The sequence below is a fragment of the Lemur catta genome, chromosome 1, assembly GCF_020740605.2.
Source record: "Lemur catta isolate mLemCat1 chromosome 1, mLemCat1.pri, whole genome shotgun sequence".
NCBI lineage: Eukaryota > Metazoa > Chordata > Mammalia > Primates > Lemuridae > Lemur > Lemur catta.
Window position 1 is genome coordinate 175137793 of NC_059128.1, and position 24431 is coordinate 175162223.

Sequence of the window (24431 nt, forward strand, 5' to 3'; positions counted from 1 at the left end):
AGGCTGTGGGAACTGATTCTGGCTTTGTCTCCCTTAGGTGCTGGGGTGCTGTCTTGCCATGAGCTGAGTTATCTTTGAAGTTCTGCTGAGCAGTCTAGATAGCATGACTTAAAAGTGCAAGTCCCTAACCAGGGTTCAGCTTCCCAGAATACAAATGCTCAGACAACCAAAAGAGGCCAGGTAAAACCAGCCCAAGACATTTCCCTTTAAGCCCTAGGGAATACTAGTAGTCTCCATAATTAAGAGGATTCTAGAAGACTGTATATTGGAGGTTTCTGGGTATTTGTATCCATTTTTTGGTTCTTGTTTTTGTTTCACTCAGAGGTCCTTGAAATTTCTGTAATTGCATCTTGTGATTCCTCTGAGTCACCTGAGGTGATGGGCAGAGGGGAAGGGTGACCTTGCAGAGAGTCCCGGGACAGGTCGAGGAAGGTCAGATCCAGCTGAGCTTGGAACATGACAAAGAGAGAGGGATGAAAGCAGTGATCATTTTGGAGAGCTCTAAAGTAAGCCTTCAAGAACTTCTGTTTAGGAATTCCTGGCCAATTACAGGTTCTGCTTGGATGTCACTTCTGCTTTCTCTACTCCCACTACCCCAATATCACATCAGATGTCCTTGGCCATGTCAGGTTTATTATAAGAGCCTCTTTACCTCCATTTGCATTTGGGATAGGTTGCATCCTTTGGCTCAATTCTCCATCATTCCCTATATCCACACTCCTTAATATATAACTCTGAAGTGCTCTCCCACTGTGGGTCAGGGACCTGCTTGGCCTCTGGACTTTGGACTGAGCCATGTGATTTTTCTGTGGCCAATAGGATGTTTAGGAAATGTGATGAAAGCACAGGCTAGAAATGGACTTTCTTCAATGCTGGGGCTTGTTCTTCACCAGGAAAAGAATGAGAGACACATGGCACTGGCAAATGTTCCCCAGTCAGCCTACCTTAGAAAAGAGCCCCCAACAAATCCCCACACACCTGAGTGAACTCAGTTGGTATGAAAAGAAACACTCAGTTTAACCCAGCTCAAGTGGCTGAGCCTCACAGGTGTGTGATAAGTAAGTGTTTATTGCTGGATGCCACTGGAGTTGTGTGGTTATTTGTTACACAGCAAAAGCGTCCTTTTGATCAAAAGTGTCCTCTGATCCCTGTCCCTGTCTGCCAGAGTAATATTTCTCAAATGGAACTCCAATTATCTTAAAGTTATTGTGCCTAGAACCCTTCAATGACTTCCTGTTATGGGCTGCATTGTGTACCCACAAAGTTCATATGTTGAAGTCCTAACTCCCAGAACCTCAGAATGTGACCTTAGAGACAGAACTATTGAAAACGTAATCAGTTAAGATGACATCATACTGGAGTAGTAACCCCATTTGACCAGCGTCCTCATAAAAAGCAGAGATTTGGCAGGATACACAGACCCAGAGAGAATACAATGTGACCAGGAAGGCAGAGATTGGGGTGATGTGGCTATAAGCCAAGGAACCTTAAAGATTGTGAGAAATCCTCCAGAGGCTAAGAGAGAGACATAGAACAGATTCTCCCTCACAGCCCTCAGAAGGAGATAATCCTGACAACACCTTGATCTCAGACTTCTGGCCTCCAAAACCGTGAGACAATAAATTTCTGTTATTTAAGCCACTCCTCATTACCTTTTGTATACAGTCTAAATTCCTTCACAAAGTACATAAGTCTTTTCATACGTTGGCCTCTGGCTATATCTATGGTCTCATCCCTCACTGTATTCCACTTGCATTAGCCTTATCCCAATTGCTAGCCACACTGAACTATTTACAGAGCTTCAATCGCCTGCTTGGGAGACTTTATCCATGCTGATCCGTTGCCTCAAATGCCCTTCCTGCTACCCTCCATTCCCCACTAGACCCAACATCTTTACCCAGCTAACTTCTATTTTCATTTCAAGCTCCAGATCGGATAGCATCTCTGGAAACTTTCTCCTGACTTTCCCAATCCTAACTAAAGAAGATGCCCTACTAAATGCTCCCCGAACACCCTATACAGATATTCATTTCTATCATAGTACTTATCACACTGTGGATAACTGTTCGCTACACATCCCTGTCCTCATCAACAGACTTGATAATGAACTTACCGAAGGCAGGGTCATATACTATCTGTCCTTGTATCCCTAGTGCCTCACATAGTGCCTGGCACAGAGAGGCTCTGTACCAAATGTGTGTGGAAGGAATCTATGTGTGTTCATGTGCAGATGTACACACAGATATGTTCTTGTCAAAAGAGAGATACATTCTGCTTGTGTGACAACTGGCAGTTGAGTTTGCTTGGAATCAAAAGCACCCAATTAAAACCCAAACATCACTTCCTCCTTCTTCATTTCCTTCTCCCTCTATAACAACCCGATCTCACAGGCTTTATAATGCTTTTAGATGTAAGTGACTGTGAATTATTACTGACTATAGGCCTTTCATCTTCAAGACTGACAGTCTAAGTTCCACATCTCTCAGGAGAGAGAGACTATTATAACTATATTTTTGCTTACCAAGAGAATTGTTAATGGTTATCCTAGAGGGAAAAAAAAAGATCTATAAATATCCAACCCGTAATGAAGCCTTAAGCTTACTTTCTTCCTTTACTAATGAAATTCTTTCTGAATGCACTGCCAGAATCGCCGCATAACCATTACACTGAGCAAAGAGACAAAGCTTACAATGAGTTTTTTTCTTTTACCTGTTTAGTCCTCATTTTGGAATCTGACGACAGATTGTTGTAAGTATAATGTGCCTGTGTGACTCCACAGAAGAGAACAGCAACTATTCCTGAAATTAAAAAACAGATCAGTCAAAACCGATTTTCTTTACCATTTAAGTCACAGGATGGGGCTATCCCAGCTGGAAGACGGACTTGGTGTTAGTAGGGCTAAAACTGCTAATAATCACCGTGATGATGAAACCTGGGTAAATCTTGCTACTTGCTTTAAACAGGGGCCTTGCAGGGTTAAACCTAAAGAGAAGCATTAAGAAGTAGACTTTAAATAAAAGTGAGAAGTAGATTTTTCCTGGAGATAAACAATTCCTTGGTCATGAGTTAGGAAAGTTAGACTTGGAAACATAAGAACAAAAGACTTCATAGTCAACTCTGGGCTTTTCATAGCCAGTGCTAACTACTTTGCTGCATTTTATACTAAATACTGGCACGTTAGCTCAAAGACATTTGCTTTCCACTGTGTACCTTGGGGAGCCTGAAGAGGTTCCTGTCATACCATAATTTAGTATTAAAAGCCCATGAGTCACAAACCTAAGACATCTACAGGGGTTTTGTTGCTGCTGCCAATGCTCCTACGTGCCAACCAGAAGAGAGAAGTCCTCGTTCGCTCCTGAGCCTCCTTGGCAGGGCTGGGTGCCCTGTCCTGCTGCTGCTGAACACGCTAATGAACACATCCCAGGCACACGCTCCTGGAAGGTAAACGGTCTGTTCCTGCGTGCTCCCTACTAGCCGTGGGCCTTCAGCTGCTCCTTGGCTTGCTGCAGGGTTTATGTTTTAAACCACATGATAGCAGCTTTAAATGCTACATGAAGTCACACATACACTAGATACTTTCTAGGGACCGAAGAATAGCAACCATGAGATGAATGTGTTATTTCTCCCTGGGCTCTGCTGTTCTCTGTATTATCGCCCCTGTGCTGGGGTGGGGAAGGGGTGGGAGCTGCACTCTACTTTGGATTAAAGATTAGATCAATTATGGGAAATTGGGCAGAGAGGAGGGCTTTGGGAAAAACACAAGATATAAGTATTCCTCAACTCAGACCAAGAGGATTGAATTGAATTTTAAGCAGCAGAATCTTTCCAACTAAAAAACACTCATAAATTAAATGCTGATGATTCTTAAGAGTATAGAGATATGTGAACTGAATACTGACATTTCAAATGAATCTGCAATAAAGAATTTTAAAGAACTGAGCTTACTTATTTAATATGTAGACTGTATGATTCTATTTACACGTTATTTTTTCAGGTTGGCACTGGATAAAATACTGCTGAGGCATTTACATAATATAAGTGCATAGAATTTAGAAGATTTATTTCCTTTTAATATTATGCTTCAAAATTTTAGACAAAAGAATAAAAACAAGTAGGAAATTTTTCCAAGAAATATATATTCAGTAAGTGTTTCTGTAGATTTTTTGGTAAACTTTCAGTTTCTCAGCATCTCTTCAGAAATTCTAAGAAAAAATGCTTATACAATATTGTATTTTACTCTTCACAGAATTTCTATTAAAATATCAGTGAATACCAGGGAAATTTTTAGGACGCTGAAGCACTTTAAGTACTTCAAGGCACAAGGAGGATCGCCATGGATATTGTTTTGGTATCAAATATTTCTCCTTATTTATTTAAAAATGTGATTTATCTGTCTGTCAAGTCTAGTCTGTTGAGGGTTTTTCTGGGTGAGGTTTAGCTGACCTTCTCCCTGCTGTGGAACTGTTTTGACTATATATTAATCTGTGAAGAAGTAGGGGGGAAAAAGGGCTGGTGTGCATGGGTAGTGAATAAATTCATTATGAGAACAAGAGCAGGTAGCAAACAAGTGTTATAAAGGACAGGGAAGGGACTGAGATTGGTCAAACAGCTGCTGTGGGCCAAGAATGGTGCTCATTTCATTTACGTCTCCTCATTTGTTACATTGATTTCCTATCTCACGACAGGCTTACCATGACTAACCAACCCTGCCCACTGCCTTTCTTTTTTCAGTAATAGCATCCATCCTTCCTGTTGCTCAGGCCAAAACTTTGGGATCACCTTTTACTTCTCCTCTCATTGTTCATCAGCAATTTTGTTGGCTTGTCCTTCAAAACTTACCTTGAACCCAACCATTTCTCAACACCTCCACCCCTAACATCCTGTTCCAAGCCACCACCATCTTTGGCCTGGATTATAGCAAGAGCCTTTCTAACCGGCCTTTCTGTCTCCCGGGCAGCCCCCCACAGTCTATTCCTCACCCAGCAATAGTGATTCCTTTTTTAATTTCAAAATGTTAAGGGGGTACAAATGTTTTTGTTACATGGACACCTTGTATAATGCTTAAGTTGGGGCTTTTAATGTGCCCATCACCAGAATAGTGTTCACTGTCCCCAGTAGGTAGGTTTCTATCCCTCACCTCCCTCCAAGCCTCCCCTCTTCTTGGTTTCTAATGTCCTTTACAGCTCTTTGTGCCCATGTGTGCTCATCATTTAGCTCCCAGTCATTACAGAGTACATGTGGTATTTATTTTTCCATTCCTGAGATACTTCTCCACTTAGGATAATGGTTTCCAGTTCCATACAGGTTGTTGCAAAAAACATTACTTAATTCCTTTTTATAGCTGAGTAGTACTCTACGGTGTATACATGTACCACATTTTCTTTATGCACACATGAATTGATGGCTGATTCCTTATCTTTGCAATTGTGAATTGTTTTTATGATAAACATTCGTGTGAAGGTGTCTTTTTCATAAAATGATTTCTTTGCCTTTAGGTAGATACCCAGTAGTGGGACTGCTGGATCAAATGGTAGGTCTACTTTTAGTTCTTTGAGGAATCTCCATGTTATTTTCCATAGAGGTTGTACTAATGTGCACTCCCACCAACAGTGAATAAGTGTTTCTTTCTCTATGCATCCATGTCAACTTCTATTGTTTTCTGAATTTTTAATAATGGCCATTCTGACAGGGGTAAGATGGTTTTAATTTGCATTTCCCTGATGATTAGTAATGTAGAACATTTTCTCATATGTTTGTTGGCCATTTGTCTATTTTCTTTTGAAAAACTTCTGTTCATGTCTTTTGCCCACTTTTTAATGGGGTTGTTTGTTTTTTTTCTTGTTGATTTGTCTGATCACATCAGTCCTCTGCTCAAAACCTTGTAATGAACTCCTGTGGCTTGAAGGGCCCTGCAGGATCTGATCTTGCCCTTTCTCACCTCCCCACAACTCTCTGACCTCATCTCCTACCACACTTCCCCTTTGTCTCACACTTTCCTCACTGCGCTGTTCCACCGGGAGGCCCGTGCTCTTCTAGGTCCCACTGAAAAGCCCTTCTCCAGATACCCACATGGCTCCCTCCTTCCTTCAGATATCTGTTCAGATGTTACATTATCAGACAGGCCTTCTCTGTTCACAGTATAAAAATTATTCCTCTCATCATTCTCTACTTGCCTGTCTTGCTTTGTTTTTTCCCATATTATTTACTGCTACTTAGCATTTTACATATTTATGTGTTTATTTTCTGCCTTCCTGAACTGCAATGAAAAGCTCAGTGAGGGCAGAGGGAGTCATTGGTCCCTAACCCTTAGAGCAGTACCGGGCACATGGCAGACACTCTGTGAGTATTTGTTGAATAAATAAATGAACATTCCTATCCCCATCAAACAAGTAAGACACGAATGTAATTTACCCAAGGTCACCTTGAAATTGGCAGGGCTGAGATTCAATATTTCCCAGACTGCTTGTGTTTTTCTGCCTATATTAGACCGTCTTTGAATGTTGTAAGGGGATCCTAATCCATCTAAAAAATATCATTTCTGATATCTCAGGGAAATAGAGATTTGCTGATGAAGATTACATATCTAGCCAGCTGGGCTTGTCATTTGAAGATAATTTCCCTAGTCGCTCCATTGGTTTTCGTTTCCTTGTCTTTAATAGAACACTAAAGGCAACATTCTTGTTAAACATTTTTTGAGTTTCGTGTGTATGGATACATCACATTAGCAAAAAACAATAGTGAGTACGCCTATATGACCAGAGGCTTGGTGTAGCAATTAAAATAAAACGACAAAATTGATCTGACCCTTAGTATTAGCATACATAATCATAATTCTATAGTTTGGTAATTAAATAAATCACACAAATTACTGTAATTAGTATGACTTTTACAAGCCAAAACACATTTTAAAAATGTCTCATCTAAATACATCTATTATCTATAAAATTCTCTACCATAGAAATAAATTCAAAGTTGACAGTTTTCTACCTTACAAATGTACATTTTAACTGTCATATTTTCACATGTCCATGCCTGCCAAGCACTGGTTGTGCTGCTGTGATGCGGGGCCCTAGACAACTCTCTTAAATGCTCTGGATCCCAGATTCCCATGTGTAATCAGCGGAGAAGGGGGACCATGTGCTCTTTGTGCCAATCATCAAACTAGTTAGTGTCTCGGCTCCAAACCTACCCTTCTTTACTGGCTCCGTGATCCCGGGGCTGGGGCTCTACCAATCACGTCCTCCTTTGCCTGTGCTGTTGGGCCCTGCCAGTATGAAGCCCCAGAGAGAGACTAGAACACAGTGGGGAGAGAAGGACTTGCTCCTTCCTCTTTGCCTGCTCTTCCTGTCAGCTGCATCTCAGGAAGACCCAGTGGCAACCCTCAGGGAGAGCAGCCACAGCCAGGCAGTGTCCCTAGAGGTCTGGATTCCAGCCCAGTGGTTCTCTCTTAGGAGCTTCTAGATTCACTTCCATTTGCTCCTCCTAGTCCTAGGGTTTGCATCCGGTTCCTGGAATTATTACCTCTCTGTCACCTCCATGTCCCCTTTGTACTTTTTCAGCTCTCTGCCAACTGTTTATCCAATTTCCTGCATTAAACTCCATCTGTCAATGGCTAGGTGATTTCCCTTTTCCTGACTGAATCCTGACGGGTACTCTCTTGGGGGTCCCTTCCCATTCTAAACCTTGATAGTTCTCTGAAACCATGGAAGGTTTGCCATCTGTAAATAACATCCAACTTGTATCTTCCCCATAACAACCAGGACAATGGGGGACATCAGTAGCAGCTGAGACACTGTGCCAAGCCCCCAACGACCGGACTCATGCTCTTTTCAATCCTACCTATGGTTGGAATTGGTATTTTTAAAAAGTGATGCGAGTTTGAGCCATTATATTGGAATAAGTGGCTTGGAGATAGGGATATGTTAGGCCTAGAACTCTTAAAGAGGCCAATCCCAGACTTGGACATGGGTCTTCTAATTCCCAACCCCATGACCTTTCTAAAACTCAAGTGCTATCCTACAGTGGAGTGGCTACCTTGAAGTGTGAGGCATTCCCCATCATTTGAAATGTTTGGGCTGAACGATCATTTGCCAGAGTTGTTGTAGAAAGGATTCTCTTCATAAAGTAAATGTTTCAATTTCTTCCAATACTGTGGGTTTGTCTAGGCATTACTTCATTAATCCACTATTATTAACATCTCAATTTAGTTTTTTTTTTTAAGTTCAGAATAAAGAAATAATAGTGGTTCCAAAAGAAACCTTTAGACATTTTGAATAGAGGCAGCCCAATTTTCTCAATAAGTAAAGACAAGATAAACTTAAAGACTTTCAAATATTCTTTCAACTTGAGACAGACAACTTGTCTAAAGTAAAATTTTAAAACGTATTATTACCATACTTTATACTTATAAAAGCTTATTTTTTTTAAATAAGCTGTGAGGTTTAAAGAGAAACTCTGAAAGTCTTCTCTGTGTAGAAAAGGATGTTTCCAAATCTCTAGACCACAAACTTTCAGGTCAGAGGACATTGAAAATGGTGAATTCTGATGTCTGTGCCCAAGTGACAGAGGCAGCTCACTGCACAGGAACCCACTTCCTTTCTCGTTTCTTACCTCTCTGCCCTGCCTGTCCTTGTCACCCCTAGGCTGTGCTTAATTTATAGCTTGTATCACTGTCCTCCCCATACATCAGATGCCATTTGACCCCATCTGGAAGCTCAGCTGTGGTCAAGAAATCTGCATTATGCAAGGATTTCAGAACTTTTGCCAGGGCCCTTGAATAGTAATGTACATCCAACTAATGTCCTGAATCACCTGAGGATCTTGTTAGAATGAAGATTCTGCTTCCATAGTTTTGGGGTAGAGCCCCAGATTCTGCTTTTTTTTATATCATCAGATGTCCATGCTGCTGGTCCTTGGACCACACTTTGAGAAGCAAGTCTCTGGCCCATAGTTTGGTACAAAATATCAATTCACCCTTGCTATGGCTTGGCCCTGGCCTTGTATGGTCCTAAAAAGAGACTTTTGCCTTACTCTTAACCCTTTAGCATTTGGGGACAATTAGAAGACAAAGGAGCAACACAATTTTTGTTACCCTTTTTTCTTGGTATATAAATGTCCTTTGCTAACTTTAAAAAATGTTTTAAAATTATATTTTTGTGTTCTATTTTTTGTTTTTCTTCTGTGACTTTTTAGAATTGACATGGTTCTGTGAAGTAATTTTAGTTTCAAGAAGGAATTATAATCAAGGACATGCGAAGAATTTTCATTTTTTAAAATTCATATTTTATGGCTTTATTTTTAAATGATTCTTTTTAATCCCAATATTACTAGAATGTGAACAAATTACTCACATGGCATAAAATTGATGATAAATTTTACCAAATAGTTCAATAAATTTTTCCCCCTTTAAAAACAGATAAAGCAAATAAATCACATCCTGTGATCACAGTGGCATAAAATTATCATCTTTTGGCCATAGTGTTATATGATTGGAAATTAACAAATAGTAGAGATTAAATAAATGTATCCACTGGAGATTTTAAAATGTATTCTTTTAAATAAAATTGGAGTTGAAAATAAAATTTTGGATTATTTAGAAAAAAATAAAAATATATACTACATTCCCTATCAAAAACAACGGGATAAAAACCAAATGATTATTTAGATGAAAATTTATAGACTTACATGTATTTTATCAGTAAAAAAGATTGAAAATTAACAGACTATTTTATCTCAAGAAGATAAACAGAGGACATAAAAATAGATCCAAAGCAAATAGAATAAAAAACTTAATAAAGAAAAATGAAAAATAAGCCAAAGAGAACATATAAAAAAGTAGACGTGGTCAGTAAAATTAAAAGTTGTAAATTAACAATGTCTGGGCTCTCTCAGGGCTCCATGCTTCTCAAGCTCTGTTCTCTGGCCACAGCCACAGGTGTGCAATGGCTGATGTTGGCCAAAGTCTTCCCCTACTGGCTAGCTCAGGCTTCTCATTTAGATAGCACCGACTGGTCTCACAGGTCTGTTCTGAGTATGAAGCAATATGATGGATATTAAAATGCTCTACAAACTAAATGCTAATAAGCAAATATAAAGTTTTACAGTAATTATTAGAAGTAGATGAAGGGAAGACAGCATGAAAAGAAGCAATAACTTAGAGAAGCTCATTTCCGGGGTAAACTCAACAACATTTCCTGTTTAACAAGCTCCCAGGGGATAAAATAGTATGTGCTTTGCATATTCTATGCCCTTAGTTTTTATTTGTTGCCTTCTTCATCTTGAACTCCTGCATCAAGGAAAGCAGAGGTGAAAATGTGCTTTTTAATCCTAGTAATCCAAACTTAGACAATCCTCAGTAATACTATAGTTAAGGTACTAGGCTTTCACGAGTTAGCCTGGGTATCCACTATTTATCCACTTGATTGCTATTTATTTATTGAGGTTCTCTCATGAGCAAAGGACTGGTCACGGATACAGGGAACATTAAAATGAATAAACCCAGCCCCAGACCCCAAGCAGCCTTATGTCTCCTAACAGAGACAACATGCACACAGAGACATCTAACACTAGGTGGAATGTAGTGGTTGACAAGAAAATAGCAATCCTGAGAGTGACTCCTCTCAGGCTTTGGAAGGTGGGGGAAGGATATAGGGAAAGTTTTCCTGAAGGATGCAGAGGCTTTTGGATCTTCAAAGATGATAAAAATTTGGGAGTGTAGGTTCAGGAGGAAGGAATTCAATAAGAAGAAAGGGAGAGAGATAGGAGACTGTGGGGCATGCCTGACAAACATGTACTTCTCCAGCACACACTGAGTTTTAATTCATTATAGATAGGGAATAAATACACATTAAATTAATTGCAATTTTTCTAAGTAGAAAACTTAATAGGAGAAACAACTAATAAAGTCTAAGCTTAACTGTTGAACTATTAAGAGCACTAAAATATTTATCTTATATGTTTTATTAGTCCTAGTATTCATAAAAATTCTAAAAGTATGAAACACCTTAGTATATCTCTCTTCTGCTGGCAAAATATTTCTTCAGTTTCTTTCCCAACAAAAATGAACTACTGATCATTCTGTTTCCATCTCTGCTGGAAAAATAAGCAGTCATTAAATGCAATTGCTATGTTGCCTAAGATCGTGGATTCAAGCTGTATTTATGGGATTCTGTGGCAATGATGAATGGAGTTAAGATCCAAAAGCCAGTGTTCTACATACATCTGGGTCCATATGGAGTGGGTCATGCTCAAAAATATCTTTTTTTTATGGTGAGCTGTATAATTATTTCATCATATATTACAATGTAATAATAGAAATAAAGTGCACAATAAATGTAATGTGTTTGAACCATCCCGAAACCATCCCTTCCTGCCCCACTCCCCCCCCCATCCCCCACCTCCTCCAAGTCCATGGGAAAACTGTCTCCATAAAGATGGTCCCTGGTGCCAAAAAGGTTGGGGACAGCTGAAGTAGAGACCAAGTACTTTTTTGGAGGCTCAGAAAAACAGAGAATCTGGATGGTTCTGGGCAAAAAAGGTTTTTTTTTTTTTTTTTTTAATTTACTATAAGGATTCTTACATCTTGAATTATTTGGATAATTGTTTATGCTCACATGGTCCTTGTAGAAACTCTTTCAGATGTTACGGCAGTCAAATTACGTTGTTGATTTTTTTAGTGTAGTGGAGGTAAAACACCTTCCTGGAAAACTTTCAGACCATCTCCAGCCTACCTAAATAGCACTTTTAGAACCAAACACTTGAGTATTTCTTATTTGCAATTTTCTTTACTATGTGGCATATGGGGCTCTGAAAGAAATCAGGACGTGGCCTAGAGAAAAGAATGAGAGTATCTGACTCATGTTTGTGTGCAGGATGGCCTTTCAGTGTTTGCACAGTGAGACTTCAGCAGAATTAGCTGCAGGGGTTCATTTATGCCATTTTGAACAAGAACTAGAACCAATGCCTTTTAACACTAGCTCAAAGAACTGTTTTGAGAAACCACAAAGAGGCATACAGTTAAATTCAAGTCATTTGGCAAACAAAGAAATTTAGGAAACAGCATGCGGATGTCCATAATTCTCTGGGAAAAATAATGATTCTGTTGGTGAGTAAATTATTTCCAGAGAGGTCGATTTTCAGAGGACAATTAACTCCTTTGATTAACAGAGTAGCATTTATGTTGTTCTCCATGATTCTCACTTTGGGATCCTCTCAAAGAGCATTAGTGCTGCTAAATATATGTCTATGTACTTGCTTACATGATCAAGGTTCAATGTGTGATTGTAAATCCTGTAAGAAAAAAATGTACTACATTGAGGGATCTAGGATCTATCTGGTCACAGCTCAGACATCTAACTAGTTTAATTATTTGTGCAATGTAAATTCATTGCCTGGTCCATTGCTTCCTCCTCACTAAATTAAGGAAGGTGGTGTGCATTAGCAGTCATCAAACTGGGGTATGTAAGACAACCCATTGAAGAGTGGAAGAAAATATAAGAACTTTATAATTTTAATTAGCATTTTTATATATTATAAAATTATCCTTTTATGTATAATTACCCTTGTGGGTAAAAAAATGAAAATAAATATACAAGCATACGGTACCTGATGAACTTATTTTATTTTTTGCCAGATTGGGTCAAGAAACTCTGGTAAACATTGATCTAGTTTAGCTGACCTCTAAGCATCTTCCAATTTTAAATGTCTGTGATATGAATAGCTCAGTTTTTACATTTGCTTCAAGGTCTGCATACATGGAATTGAAGAATCGCACTGTGTTTTATTTACTGCTTCATGTTGACTTCCTGTCAAATAGATTATCCATGTCTTCCTCTCGACCTTGATCTCCACAAAGGGCTGATGCCCTGACCATTTTGCATGGCTCCTAACCCATACCAGTGCCCAGGAGACCAGGAGACATTAGGTGCTCAAATGCAGATTTGTCAAAGGAGTGAACCTCTATTTCAAGAAATGTTTATCTGCTTTGAAAAGAGAACACGTGGAGATTAGTTTTTGATCCTCACAAATATTAATAGGTGTTTACATGAATTTATTAGTGGGAGGGTCCATTTTCATTTAATATTTAAATTTCCTTATTTAAGACTATTCTCACTTACAATCTTTGCCTCTGATAACATTATTCCACAGTTCTTTTCTCATTAAAATTTGATAAAGCCTTCAGATAAGGAAACAGAAAAATAAACATCTGTCATAAGAAGCATGTTTTTCCTTGACATGAAACATAGACTTGAAGAGTTTCTAAGACTAGAGAATATTGTGTTTTTGGACAGGAAATATTATATCATTAGAACACAAAGAGTGAATGAGTAAGAAAGAAAAAAAAAATGTGTCTTGCTCTTAGATGGTCCTCTGAGGGACTGAAGGTTGTTGGGTTATTATTCCATGCCACACTTTTATTTATTTTTGATCTAGTAAAAAGAGACATTTCTGACAGGTTTTCTACCACGACTGAAAGTGAACCTGGAACTGAGAAGTCAAAGATTTAACGAAATGGAAAACTCCTTCAGGGAATATGAAAGAATCCAAGTTTGCAAAGAGTAAATTACTGTCTAGTTCACCATATTTGGCAACTCCGTAGTTGGCAGATTAATCGTGAGTCCATGGAATATAAGAACGTCAATATAGAAAACAGCATAAATCTATGTTCTTATTCTGGTTTCTCCAGTGCAGAGTATAGACATGCATTTAAGTGTTACTTCATGTTGTATGATTTATAAATTTCCATGTAAAACAAAAATCCTCTATGTAAATTCCTCATAATGTAGTAATGAGCACTTATGCAAATTAACTTGAGGTCTGGAGAAGAAGAAAAACACCTTTCCACTTATATCCCTGGCATATTGCCTCAAGTTTTGGTGCTCATCAGTCTTACCCTCCTTGTGCTTTTCTCTTTTCAGTTTCCATTTCTTTGGAGTCAGCTAACACATTTATACCAATGTCGCCTAAATCTCTAATCAGCAATCTCATCCCAGATGTCCAGGTGCCATTGTCCACTGTGCCTTTCCATGTGGATGTTCTACCCTTGTGTAGAATTCTGAAGGTCCTGGAATAAACTGGTGATTGTGTCTCCCTTTCTATTGAATTCACTTGCACTCCACATTTTGGTGAAATGAACCATTGATCCCAGTTGATACAGGGACCTGGGAATTATCCTTAATTCCTTTTTCTCCTTTACCTACATGTTAGTTATTTGTGCCATTTTTTGACAATTTTCTACACACCTCTGCAAAATACAGGCTCTTGAGAAGAAAAGAATTTTCCCTTTTCGATATGCCTCCTGGCACCATGAAGAGATGTTAAATAATCGGTGAAAACAATTACAGTGAAAAAAGCAGGGTAAATTTGTCCACAACTTCAGTTACATGTGCAGGTTGTTTGAATATTGAGATGAAGAGGTATTTGAAGTTCAAGAAAGTGCAGGTGTGAGTTAATGAGTTATTATGCAAGGAGATGTACTTTACACCTGTGTTTAGTGAGATGGCATCATTGCATGTTTGCCCTGGGTTCAGTGTGCTGGTTAACTAATCCCCTTGAGAACTTTGGATGCCTATTTCTGCAGCTTGAATGTCTAGTATTTTGAGCCTCCAGGTTTTATTTTTGGCTTGGAAAATCCTCACTGCACCTCATTTGTTGGTAAATTGTTGACTTAGTTGGATTCACCTGGTCCCGTCAGTATGGAAGCAAGAACAGTTTTAAGGTAAGAGATATTGGCTAATGACATATATTTAGAAGCTGAAACTGGCGATATTTGTTTTGAGAAACAATCCAAACTAAGTCCTCTGCTGGAGATTTGTTTTATTTACTGAGCTCCAGAAATATATTTCCTGTCCAGTCATGCAATGCATCAGTGGCAACCCAAATGGAACACATTCACCTCTGAGCTAAAAGCCTCCTTAAGAGTTTCAAAACAATTTTTGCCAAACTGAGAGATGATGGAGATGAGAAGTAATGAGCCAACTTATTCAGATCAAGTGAAATCTCCACATGTCCAGTAATAGTTATTTTATTTGGAAACATTTCCTCCTTGTCTATTGTAAAAAATGAAGACTTTCCCAAGTTCCCCTTTTCCTGACTGCTTACTCAACAAAAGCTTTTCAAGAGCTGACCTGACAGATAAGCAGGACCTGAGCTTCCAAGTGCAGCTTTTCCTTATCATGACAATGTAATTAGGCCCTTGTGATCTGAGACCAATAGAATAGGCCTAAACGGAGGGATTGAGATGATGTAACTGTTTACATTGAGCTCCATATTTGCCTATGCTGAGTGATTCTTTCAGACAACTTGGTCAATTCCTTAGTGAATGGGCCAGAGTTTTACTCATTTTTTTTTTTACCATTTTAAATTTTTTAGAGTCTTTTACTCTCTAGAATCAGACTAAAAAGTGCAGCAGCATTACTTAGTAATCAGGACTTTTTTCTTCATATTTTTACATGTTTATTTACTTAGATGGAAATCATTTTAAGTTGAGTAAGTAGTGGTCTGTACTGTTTACCATTTTGTATGAGAAAATGAGGAATGTCAATGGCCTCCTCCCCCTCCTTTGCCTCCAACGGAAATAAAATATGCCCCAGGAATCTAAAAATGGAAGCTGCTTTTATTATAGCAATGCCTAGAAGCAGGGAAATCATTAGATACGGTGTCAATGTTGCCATTAGAAATATTACTCTTTGGGTGTTTAATGACAATCCTTGAAAGTTTGCTTCTGGCAAAAACCTGACCCCCAAACTCTCAGCTGGGAAACAGATTATAAAAATGAATTTTCAAATAACCTGTCCAGCTGTGCTTTTGGTTATCTTTATAAATTGAAAAGCAGCTTCTATGACAGGATTCAATTCCATGAGAGAGTACGTTATAAATAATACTGCTGAAGTATTTTCAATATTCAATTTAAAATAATAGCTCAGTAACCTAATGACTTTTAGAAAATAGGCCTCTGCACAAGAAAAATTCAACCTGATCAGAAATTAGGTGGACGTATATATCAGGTACCTCATGGAGAGAATACCTTAGGGTCATGTATTTACTCAAAAGCCACATTCTGGGTGTGTACAATGTCCCTCCATTACAAAATAATAAAATCCTTTGAACTTCGCAGTGAGGAAAATGGAGATACCAATTAATAGGACGACTTAATCCAGTCCCTTAGCAAGTCAGCTGAAGAGCCAGAAACCAGAGACTTATCCCTCAGTCGCTGATTTTATAAGCAGGGCAGACACATCCATGTATGTTCTTCTTCCATGCTCTTCTGGCTTGTGAGAAGTCCCTAAAGTCCATTTCTAGGTACACACTCTCATCCCCTAGAAAGACTTCTTACTTGCATCCTATATTCTGCCCAGTCTGCCCAAATAAAAGTTTTCCAACTGCAGTTGTATGTTTCCAATAGCAGAGAATCAGACTTACTGGGTAATAGAAATGCCAGCCTTCATTTGCATGTCTAAAAGCCACTTGTTTCCAAAAAAACAAGTTCTTCTCTGTGACCATTGAACATTTGCAGGTGCAATTTCCAAGAGACTGAGATGAGGTGGCTGCAAATGTGGCCCTTGAAGTAAAAGATGATCAAAATAAATCTAATGATCATCATCAAATTAGTAACAACTGAAAGTGAAAGGAGGCGGTGTGGTAATGAGCAAGCCCCCCACACTGAAGTGTTCGTAATGAATCTGATAAGGAGCTGAATTGGAAAGGATAATGAACACTGTACAAACTGTCTTGAAAAGCTTGATTCTTTTTGTCTATCAGTATGCACCTGGCGTAAGATCGTCCCGAGCATCCTAGCCCACAGGCTGTGCTGTCTCTGAGCCTTTTTTCCCCTTCTGATCTGCCACCAAGTTATGCAGTTTCTTTTGCTGAAATACCTCCTGGATTATTGCGTCCTTTGTACCATTTAGGTTTCTTTGTTTGCGAGCAATAAATGAAAGACTCTGGATACAGTAATCAGAAAGAAATTTGTTGGAAGCAAGTATGATAGCTCTCAGAAAAGGCTCCATGGACCTGGTGGCAGGAATAAACAGAGAGGGTCTCAAGAAGGCTCTGCTATTGGAAAGAACAGGTGCTAGCAGTTATACATGCTCCTGTCTCCCTCCTAAAGTTTCACAACTCAGGGAAAGAGTGTTTGGTTCACCTAGCTTCAGATGTCCTTGTTCTCCTTGGCAGGGAAGGATGGGACACCTTGACTGACAAGGTGTTATGAACAGAGGGGGTGACTGGTTCCCTAAGAAACAGCAGGATACTATCACCAGTGAAAGTGAGAATGTGTGCAGGCAGCCAAAACCAACATACACCCGCCACATTCCTCCAGATTGGGCTCTTCTTTTCAGGCCTACATGTCTTTATTTTTTAACTTAGCAATTGGGAAAATAAAGGGTAGAATAATGAAATTTATGATATATCTTTCACTTGATGTATGGATCTGCTGTGGAGTATCTGGACCGGGGGACTGTAGAATCTGCAGGAATATTATCAGGCACAGAGCCCTCACTGCCTCATAAAGTGGTCTGTTATTCAGATTTTAAAAGTTTTTCCTTTTTTTGAGCTAACATCATTCATTCCACTGCTCAAAAGATATTTATTGAGTGCATGGGATGCTTCAGCCACTCTGTTGGTGCTGATAAAGCCCTCATGGACCTGACAGTCTATTATACCTTCTGCCCATAAATCCTAATTCTACACATCAGCTCTAGTTCTGCATTTCAGAACTACAGAGAGTAAATCAAAAGTGTAATCTAGATGTACATATACAAACAATAACCAATTAGGAATTATGAAAGTTTCCATTCATTATAGCACCCAAAAATATAAAATAGCTAAAAAGATACTTAACAAGAAATTTTTAGGTCCAATATTAAGATAGCCATAAAAATTTACTGAAGGCCATAAAATATGACTCAAACAAATGGAGAGACATAACATATTCCTGGGTGGGAAGACTCGATGCTATAAAATGCACTTCTCCTCAAATTAATATAAAAATTTCATGTATCCTCAGTCATAATCCCAAAATTATTCTGTTTGGAACCTCACAAAGTTATTTTCAAGTCCATCTAGAATAATAAATATGTAAGTATAGCAAAGGAGCTTTTGAAACGGGCAAAGAAGATGAGAGATTGATCTACTAGATATCACAATAAACCATGAAGTTAAAATAATTGAAACTGAAGATCAAAATCTCAGTGGGACAATAGAAAGCCCAACATACATAAACATACACACATAGACATTTAAACTCATAGGTAAAGGTTGATGGGTGTTAGGACAAGGAGTTTACCATCTGGGAAGAAAATCAAATCCCTATTATACCTCACACCACACACCAAAACAAATTCCAGTTGGTTTCCAATGCAAAAACAAAGGAAGCATACATTAAGAAACACTTAGGCTTTCTTAGGAGGTGATAAAATTAACTACACAAAACTTGAAAATGTCTATACTAACCCCTTTTCCTTACCCAAACAAACAAAACATATTTAAAGGTACAAATACAAATTGAATAATATTTACAGCCTATATGACAGTCAAAGATTTTCTTAATAAAGAGCAACTAAACTACAATGTGACAAAGATAAGCATCTCAACAGGTTATAAAACAAAGATTTTAAACTGGTAGTTCACCAAAGAAGAGATACAAAGAGCTAATGACATGTAATTAAAATTCTTTTCTTCAATAAAAATATAATAAGTATAAACCAGAATAAAATAAAAAATGATTATCAAATTAACAGTGATTAATAAGATTGAGGGTAGTGAAGATGTAAATGAATGAGCTCTCTTTTACATTGTTGGTGGGAACATAAACGGATACAAATTTTCTAGAGGACAATTTGGACAAATTTCTCCAAAAACTTAAAATTTTAGCCTTCCTATTAACCAAGATATTTTATTTGTAGGCAGTTATATAAATAAAAATCCATATATTTAGCTATAAGGATTATCATTGTAACAGTAATAATAATAAATACTGTAAACAGCCAAAAGATTAGTAGAATTATGGTAAGTTCATATAATGCAGTATTTAATATCATAAAAAATATTCACTATAAATTGTTGAATGAAAAAAGCAAGTTACTTAAAAATAAGAAACATATACATATATGTATATGCATGAATATATTCAGGTATATATTTTTAATTATGTATGTATATTTGTATATAAAATTAGATGGGCACAAATATTAAAAATTGTTATTAATAGGCAGTAGGAATATAAGTAATTCTAATTTTATTTCTTTCTGTGAATTCACATTTTCTAAATTTTCCACAATGAATGTATATTACACCTTGGATGTAAGAAAAAAAATAAAATATATTTTAAAACAGATCTGCTTTGTTTAAAGTAGCAGAAATCCTTTTTTCAAATGAGATCTTATGTGACAATGCAATTCATGAAACCAATAAAAGGGGTGAAGCAGGGGTGGCAGGCCTAGAGCCCTGCTCACTCGGTAGATGTCCTTGGGCCCAGTTTGAAGGGTCAGGGTACAGGGAATTCTGTGGAGAAATCACTGCATATTAACACCATCTCTAGGACCTACACGAAGTGCTATTAGAGAACCCATGCAAGGCTCTATGATTGCTGGTTACCTCTGTAGTTACTCATAAACCATTTAATAGTTAATAGTTCATTCCATTTTAGTTCACTGTATTCACTGGTGTCTATTCTTCCAGTATGCCTTTTTCTAAAAACTTTTCTAGATTTTAGCTTTGCATTATATTGGTTTACCTGTGGATTAGAACTAAAAGGATTTTATTATTACATTGAAATGACCTTAGAGAATTATGATTTGATATTACACCCTCAGATTTTATCGGAGGTTGATATGAGAAATGACCACATAAAGAATGGATCTCAATCTTCCCTAAAATTATTATTAAATACCTTGCCCATTCTGGTGTTCAAAGGCCCTTATATAAGGATGCATGTGATAAAGTCCCCTAACATTTTAGTACCGGAAAAAAGTTTGCCCATTTTTCTAAATGAGTATGACTTCCCTTTAAAACGCTGTATTATTCCTATACAACTCATCACGTTTCCCTTTTGGCTTTGACTGCCAGAAAGCTCAGAGCTATATTTATTGCCAAACCAGAGCGATGAACAGCTGCCTAATTTTGCAGAAAAACTATCCCAGAACACTTGAGTGTTTACCCTCAACTAAATAGTCCCATGGTGTGCGTGGCTTACGTTATGAGTTGTCTCAAATCCAATTTGAAAATAGGCAAGGATTAAATAATAAACAAACACATAAATAATTTTGACTAAGCAGGCTTGGTCTTTGGTGATAGAAAATGCTCCCGCCTAGAGTTTGGTTTATTTCAAAAGCCTGTTAGGCACATTGCCTAAAGCTGGAACACTAGTGTTGAGTCAGTCTGCCCCTGGGTGCAGCCATGGGCACTTGGGTCTTTCTGCTACTGAGATCCACACCCATATTCACTCATCCCATGATACTGGCTCCTTGGAAGGTGGTCTGCCTGGCATCGCAGTAAGGATATTTGGTTGAAAAGGGCAGTAAAAGAACAAGGTGCTGATAAACTAGCAATTTGCACAGTTTCCCATGCACCATAACCCTTAAAGCAGTTAATAGAACAAGACTTGTTAAAATGGACCAGGAAATAGACAGTTTTCACACACAGTAATGAACAATTCCTAGGCAGTGGCATGTGTGTGTGTATATGTATTTATTATAACACTCAACAGAAGATTAAAAAATATTAGATGAGTTAAGATACTTCTTTACCTTCAAGAAGGTCAAATATTCTTATTGTTAACATTACTTAGATCATTTTACAAGTGATGTGCTGAATTCCTCTACAGAATGTAAAGGAAGGAGGACCAGATTTTTTTGAATGACTATGATATAAATGGTTTACCTATGCTATTTCATTTAAGGGACATGGTTATTTTTTTTCCTGGAATGCCTAAGCTCTTCAACAACCTCCTCACTCTCATGGCAATGCACTAACATAACAGACCTTGTGTTGGAATGATTTGGATACAAGGTCCCGGTTGGGTGGAATCTGGCAATATAGTCTTGATTATAGTGGCACAAGAACTGGCAGGGTGGCTTTCTGTATCGGCAGCAGACACCTGAAAGCTCGTTGGGACAGCTTGGTTTGGGCAGCTCTGCAGTAAGTTGAGCCAGCCGATTAGAGCAATAGGTTATCATTACTAAAAAGATTCGCATGGCCTTCACAGGGGAGCCAAGACCAGCTAAGGAGCAAGTGGGCCACGCAGGCTCCTGCGGCCCCAACTATCTTCCTTCCTACTCTTGGAGGTCTGCTTGATATTCCGCAGATGGACTTTCATTCAAGGTAGAAAAGCTTGGCGCCCCAGGGCCCAGGGTCTGGAATTGAATTTCCTAGTTTGTAATCCCAGCTCCAACACTTACTGTTGGTTGGATAAACTGGGAATAGTCCTTTACTTTCAATCTTTCTGTAAATTAATGAGATCATCCGTGAAAGGCAGCCAGCCAGCACCTGGCTCATGGTATACCCTCAATACATGTCAAGTTTTATTTTTATTTATCACTTAGATTTAAAGCATCACCTATTAAAATGCCAATACCCTGGGAGGCATACCTGGTTAATAGTTAACATGTAAGGAGAGATTCTTACCACTTGAATGTCAGTTAAGATGTAGTGAGCAGAAAGGGGTCCAGGACTGAAACCTGGGAGAAGCAAGGAACTAGGCCCGGGGAGAGAAATAGCTTTGGCATTTTTCTTAGAGTTGCAGTTTTTACATGAAAAAGCACCCATTCATTGCAGCTACCCAAGCGTAAACCTTGCTGCTGCAGAAAGGCAATCTCATTGCAAATCCAGATCCCAGGATCTGTGGCCCTTGGGACTTTAGGGACCGCCCCTCTCTCTATCAACTGTTCCACCTCAGTGGACTCTCTCTACACACTTGCTGTGGTAAGAGACATTAAACTGTAGTGCCACCACATTTGCCATTTGTTTTGCTACCTGCCATGGAGCATATGCAAAGATCTTAAACACTGATGTGTGTAGAGCTGTGCACATTCTGCAGAGGCTGCTTACATTGGAACCTGCTGTTTACAGCCAAAGGAAAGCCACCGCCCTTCTCTACAAAGTGGTTGTGTGTGTATATCCTTTTACGCTCTGAGTGGAGACTTCCATTTGTAAAGTCATCCATCACCACTGTACATCAGTCTTTTCAACACACTCCTGTCCAGCCGGGAGAGAAGAGGAAAGCATTTGGAAGACGTTCCATTAAGTTATTTTGCACAAAATGGATGAATTATGATTTCTTCTCCTCAGGCTACCCAGGGGAGGCTGATTCTGACACAAACCATTCACAGTCACCATTTCAGACAGACTTCATTTCACCTCCTGCTGGGTCCGGGAGGGGCACACACCCGGAGGCACACGGGTGTCCACACACCCATCTGGCTGTGCGGCAGGAAGCACTGACCTGTTAGGCCGGCGGCCTCGGCAGACAGGAAGGCACTCCAAGAAAGGAGGAAGAAAAGGCCTGTTTCCAGCATCGGGAATTCACACAGCTTGGTAAATTTGGTCAGGTGAGGAAGACATGTTAAGGAAAACAACAATGGCTTCACAGCTGCGTTTTCTTTTTGGCTGAGAAAAAAAAAAAATGATCTGGTGATGATAGTTTTTGAGTAAAACTTGCAGACCTGACTGGAAGACTCTAACTCTCACTGGGACTTACTTTGAAGGCCAGCATGAGTTCCACGCTTCACTGGGGGTTAAACATGCCTGTGAACATTCAAACCTGTGTTCAGATAAAAAAGGTGTCTTCCTAGGAATGAAAAAGCAGCCATCTGTGGGTACAAGACTTCCTGAATTTGGCCTTGCCCCTGCAGTGTGCGCCTCAGGAGAGCGGTAGCAGGTATGCGGGGGAAACAAAGCCAAGGAGACTGTGGTGGGGATGAGATGCTGCAGGGCAGTGGGCACAGGAGGAGGGCAGGAGGGGAGGGGAGGAGGGGAGGGGAGGAGGGGAGGGGGGAGGGGAGAAGGGGGAGAGGGGAGGAGGTGCTGCTCCTGGGGAGAGCAGTGAGTGGGCAGACCGCCTGGTAGAGTGTCCTCTCCTGGCCATGGAAATAGGGTCAAGAGAAGCAGTTCTATTCAGTGACAGGGAGGCTGCCTATGCCTCTTGGTATAAGTAAAATGGAGGAGAAGGTGTTTTATTTCTAGGTCAGACAAGATGTCCTTTGGCAGGCAATGGTTTATTTTGACAAGGATGACACTTAGTCAATAGTCTACAAATTGCAAATAGAACAAACGGATAGTGATTCAAGTTGGGCAGAAAATGGATTATGGGGAGATGATTAGGAATATGTGGTCAATGGGAAAGGATTTGTTCCACTGCAATTGTGTCCACAATAGGCAAAAATTGCCCTGACAGATAGGGAGATGTGACCATGTTGCATGTTTACGCTTTTAGAACAAAATCAAAAGAAGATTCTACAATAAGATGTTTAGCAGTGGGGCAGGGAAGTGAAAGCATGACCTCTGGATCTGTTCTTATTCTTGATTCTGCTAGTCACTGGCTGTGTGATTTCTGAGCAGTATATTAACCTCGCTGAGCCTAATTGCTATCCTATATGAATTGACAATGAGTAGTGTAATACTTGCTCCCACAGTGTGGAGAGTGAAAAGAGGTAAAGTATGTTAAAAACATTTTGTAAAGTCTTAGAAAGCACAAAGGCAGAATAACATGGCTGGAGGTGTGGCCTCTGGAAGCTGACTCCACCTGCATTCAAATTCATAGTATTCACTTGGCCATCTCTTGACCACTCTTTGCCTTGGTTTTCGTCTCTGAAAATGGGAATAAAAATGCAACATTTCTCAGTGGTATATAGGTTAAATACTCAGAACAGTGCCTGGTATGTACAAGTGATATGTAAATTTTATATTACTGCGATTTAAATTAATTAATTTTTTTTTAGAGATGGGGCATCACCATGTTGCCCAAGCTGGCCTCAAACTCCTGGGCTCAGAGTATCCTCCTGCCTCACCCCTGAGTAGTTGGGACTACACACTCATGTCACCATGCCCAGCTTAATTATTTTTTTAAATAAAACGTCTTTCTTAGAAATAGAATTGTAAGAATCTAGAAGCAATTTTTTATGTGGAATAAAAAATGAGCTGCTCTTAGAGCCTTTTTCAATATTCCCTTTTGTCACTTGGATGGAAGGCTTTGTTTTAGTGGGGTTTGTTCTTCAGGATTCCCTCTTCCAGTTTGTTTTAAGGAGAATGTTCAGGCCAGTTTGAATAGCAGAATATCGACTGGCTATAGAGCATTCTTTTCTTTCAATCTCCTCCAAAAAGCAGTTCAGTTCTGGGTCAACCTCCAAGTCCAGAGCCCAGGGACCTACAATCTACGGAGACTTAGCCTCAGAACGGATGAGGTATGGAGGCAGAGGAGACAACGACACGTGCCTGTC

General features: G+C 39.1%; 1 protein-coding gene across 1 annotated transcript in view; it reads right to left on the bottom strand.

Annotated features, from left to right (window-relative positions):
* The window catches only part of SLC9A9 (solute carrier family 9 member A9), a 530362-nt gene that overhangs the window by 268473 nt on the left and 237458 nt on the right, over positions 1–24431 (bottom strand). The window contains exons 8-9 of the mRNA XM_045539403.1: positions 22439–22544; positions 2710–2798 (exon numbers count right to left, since the gene is read on the bottom strand). Of these exons, the coding sequence (XP_045395359.1) occupies positions 2710–2798; positions 22439–22544 (195 nt within the window). The remainder of the gene's footprint in view (positions 1–2709; positions 2799–22438; positions 22545–24431) is intronic.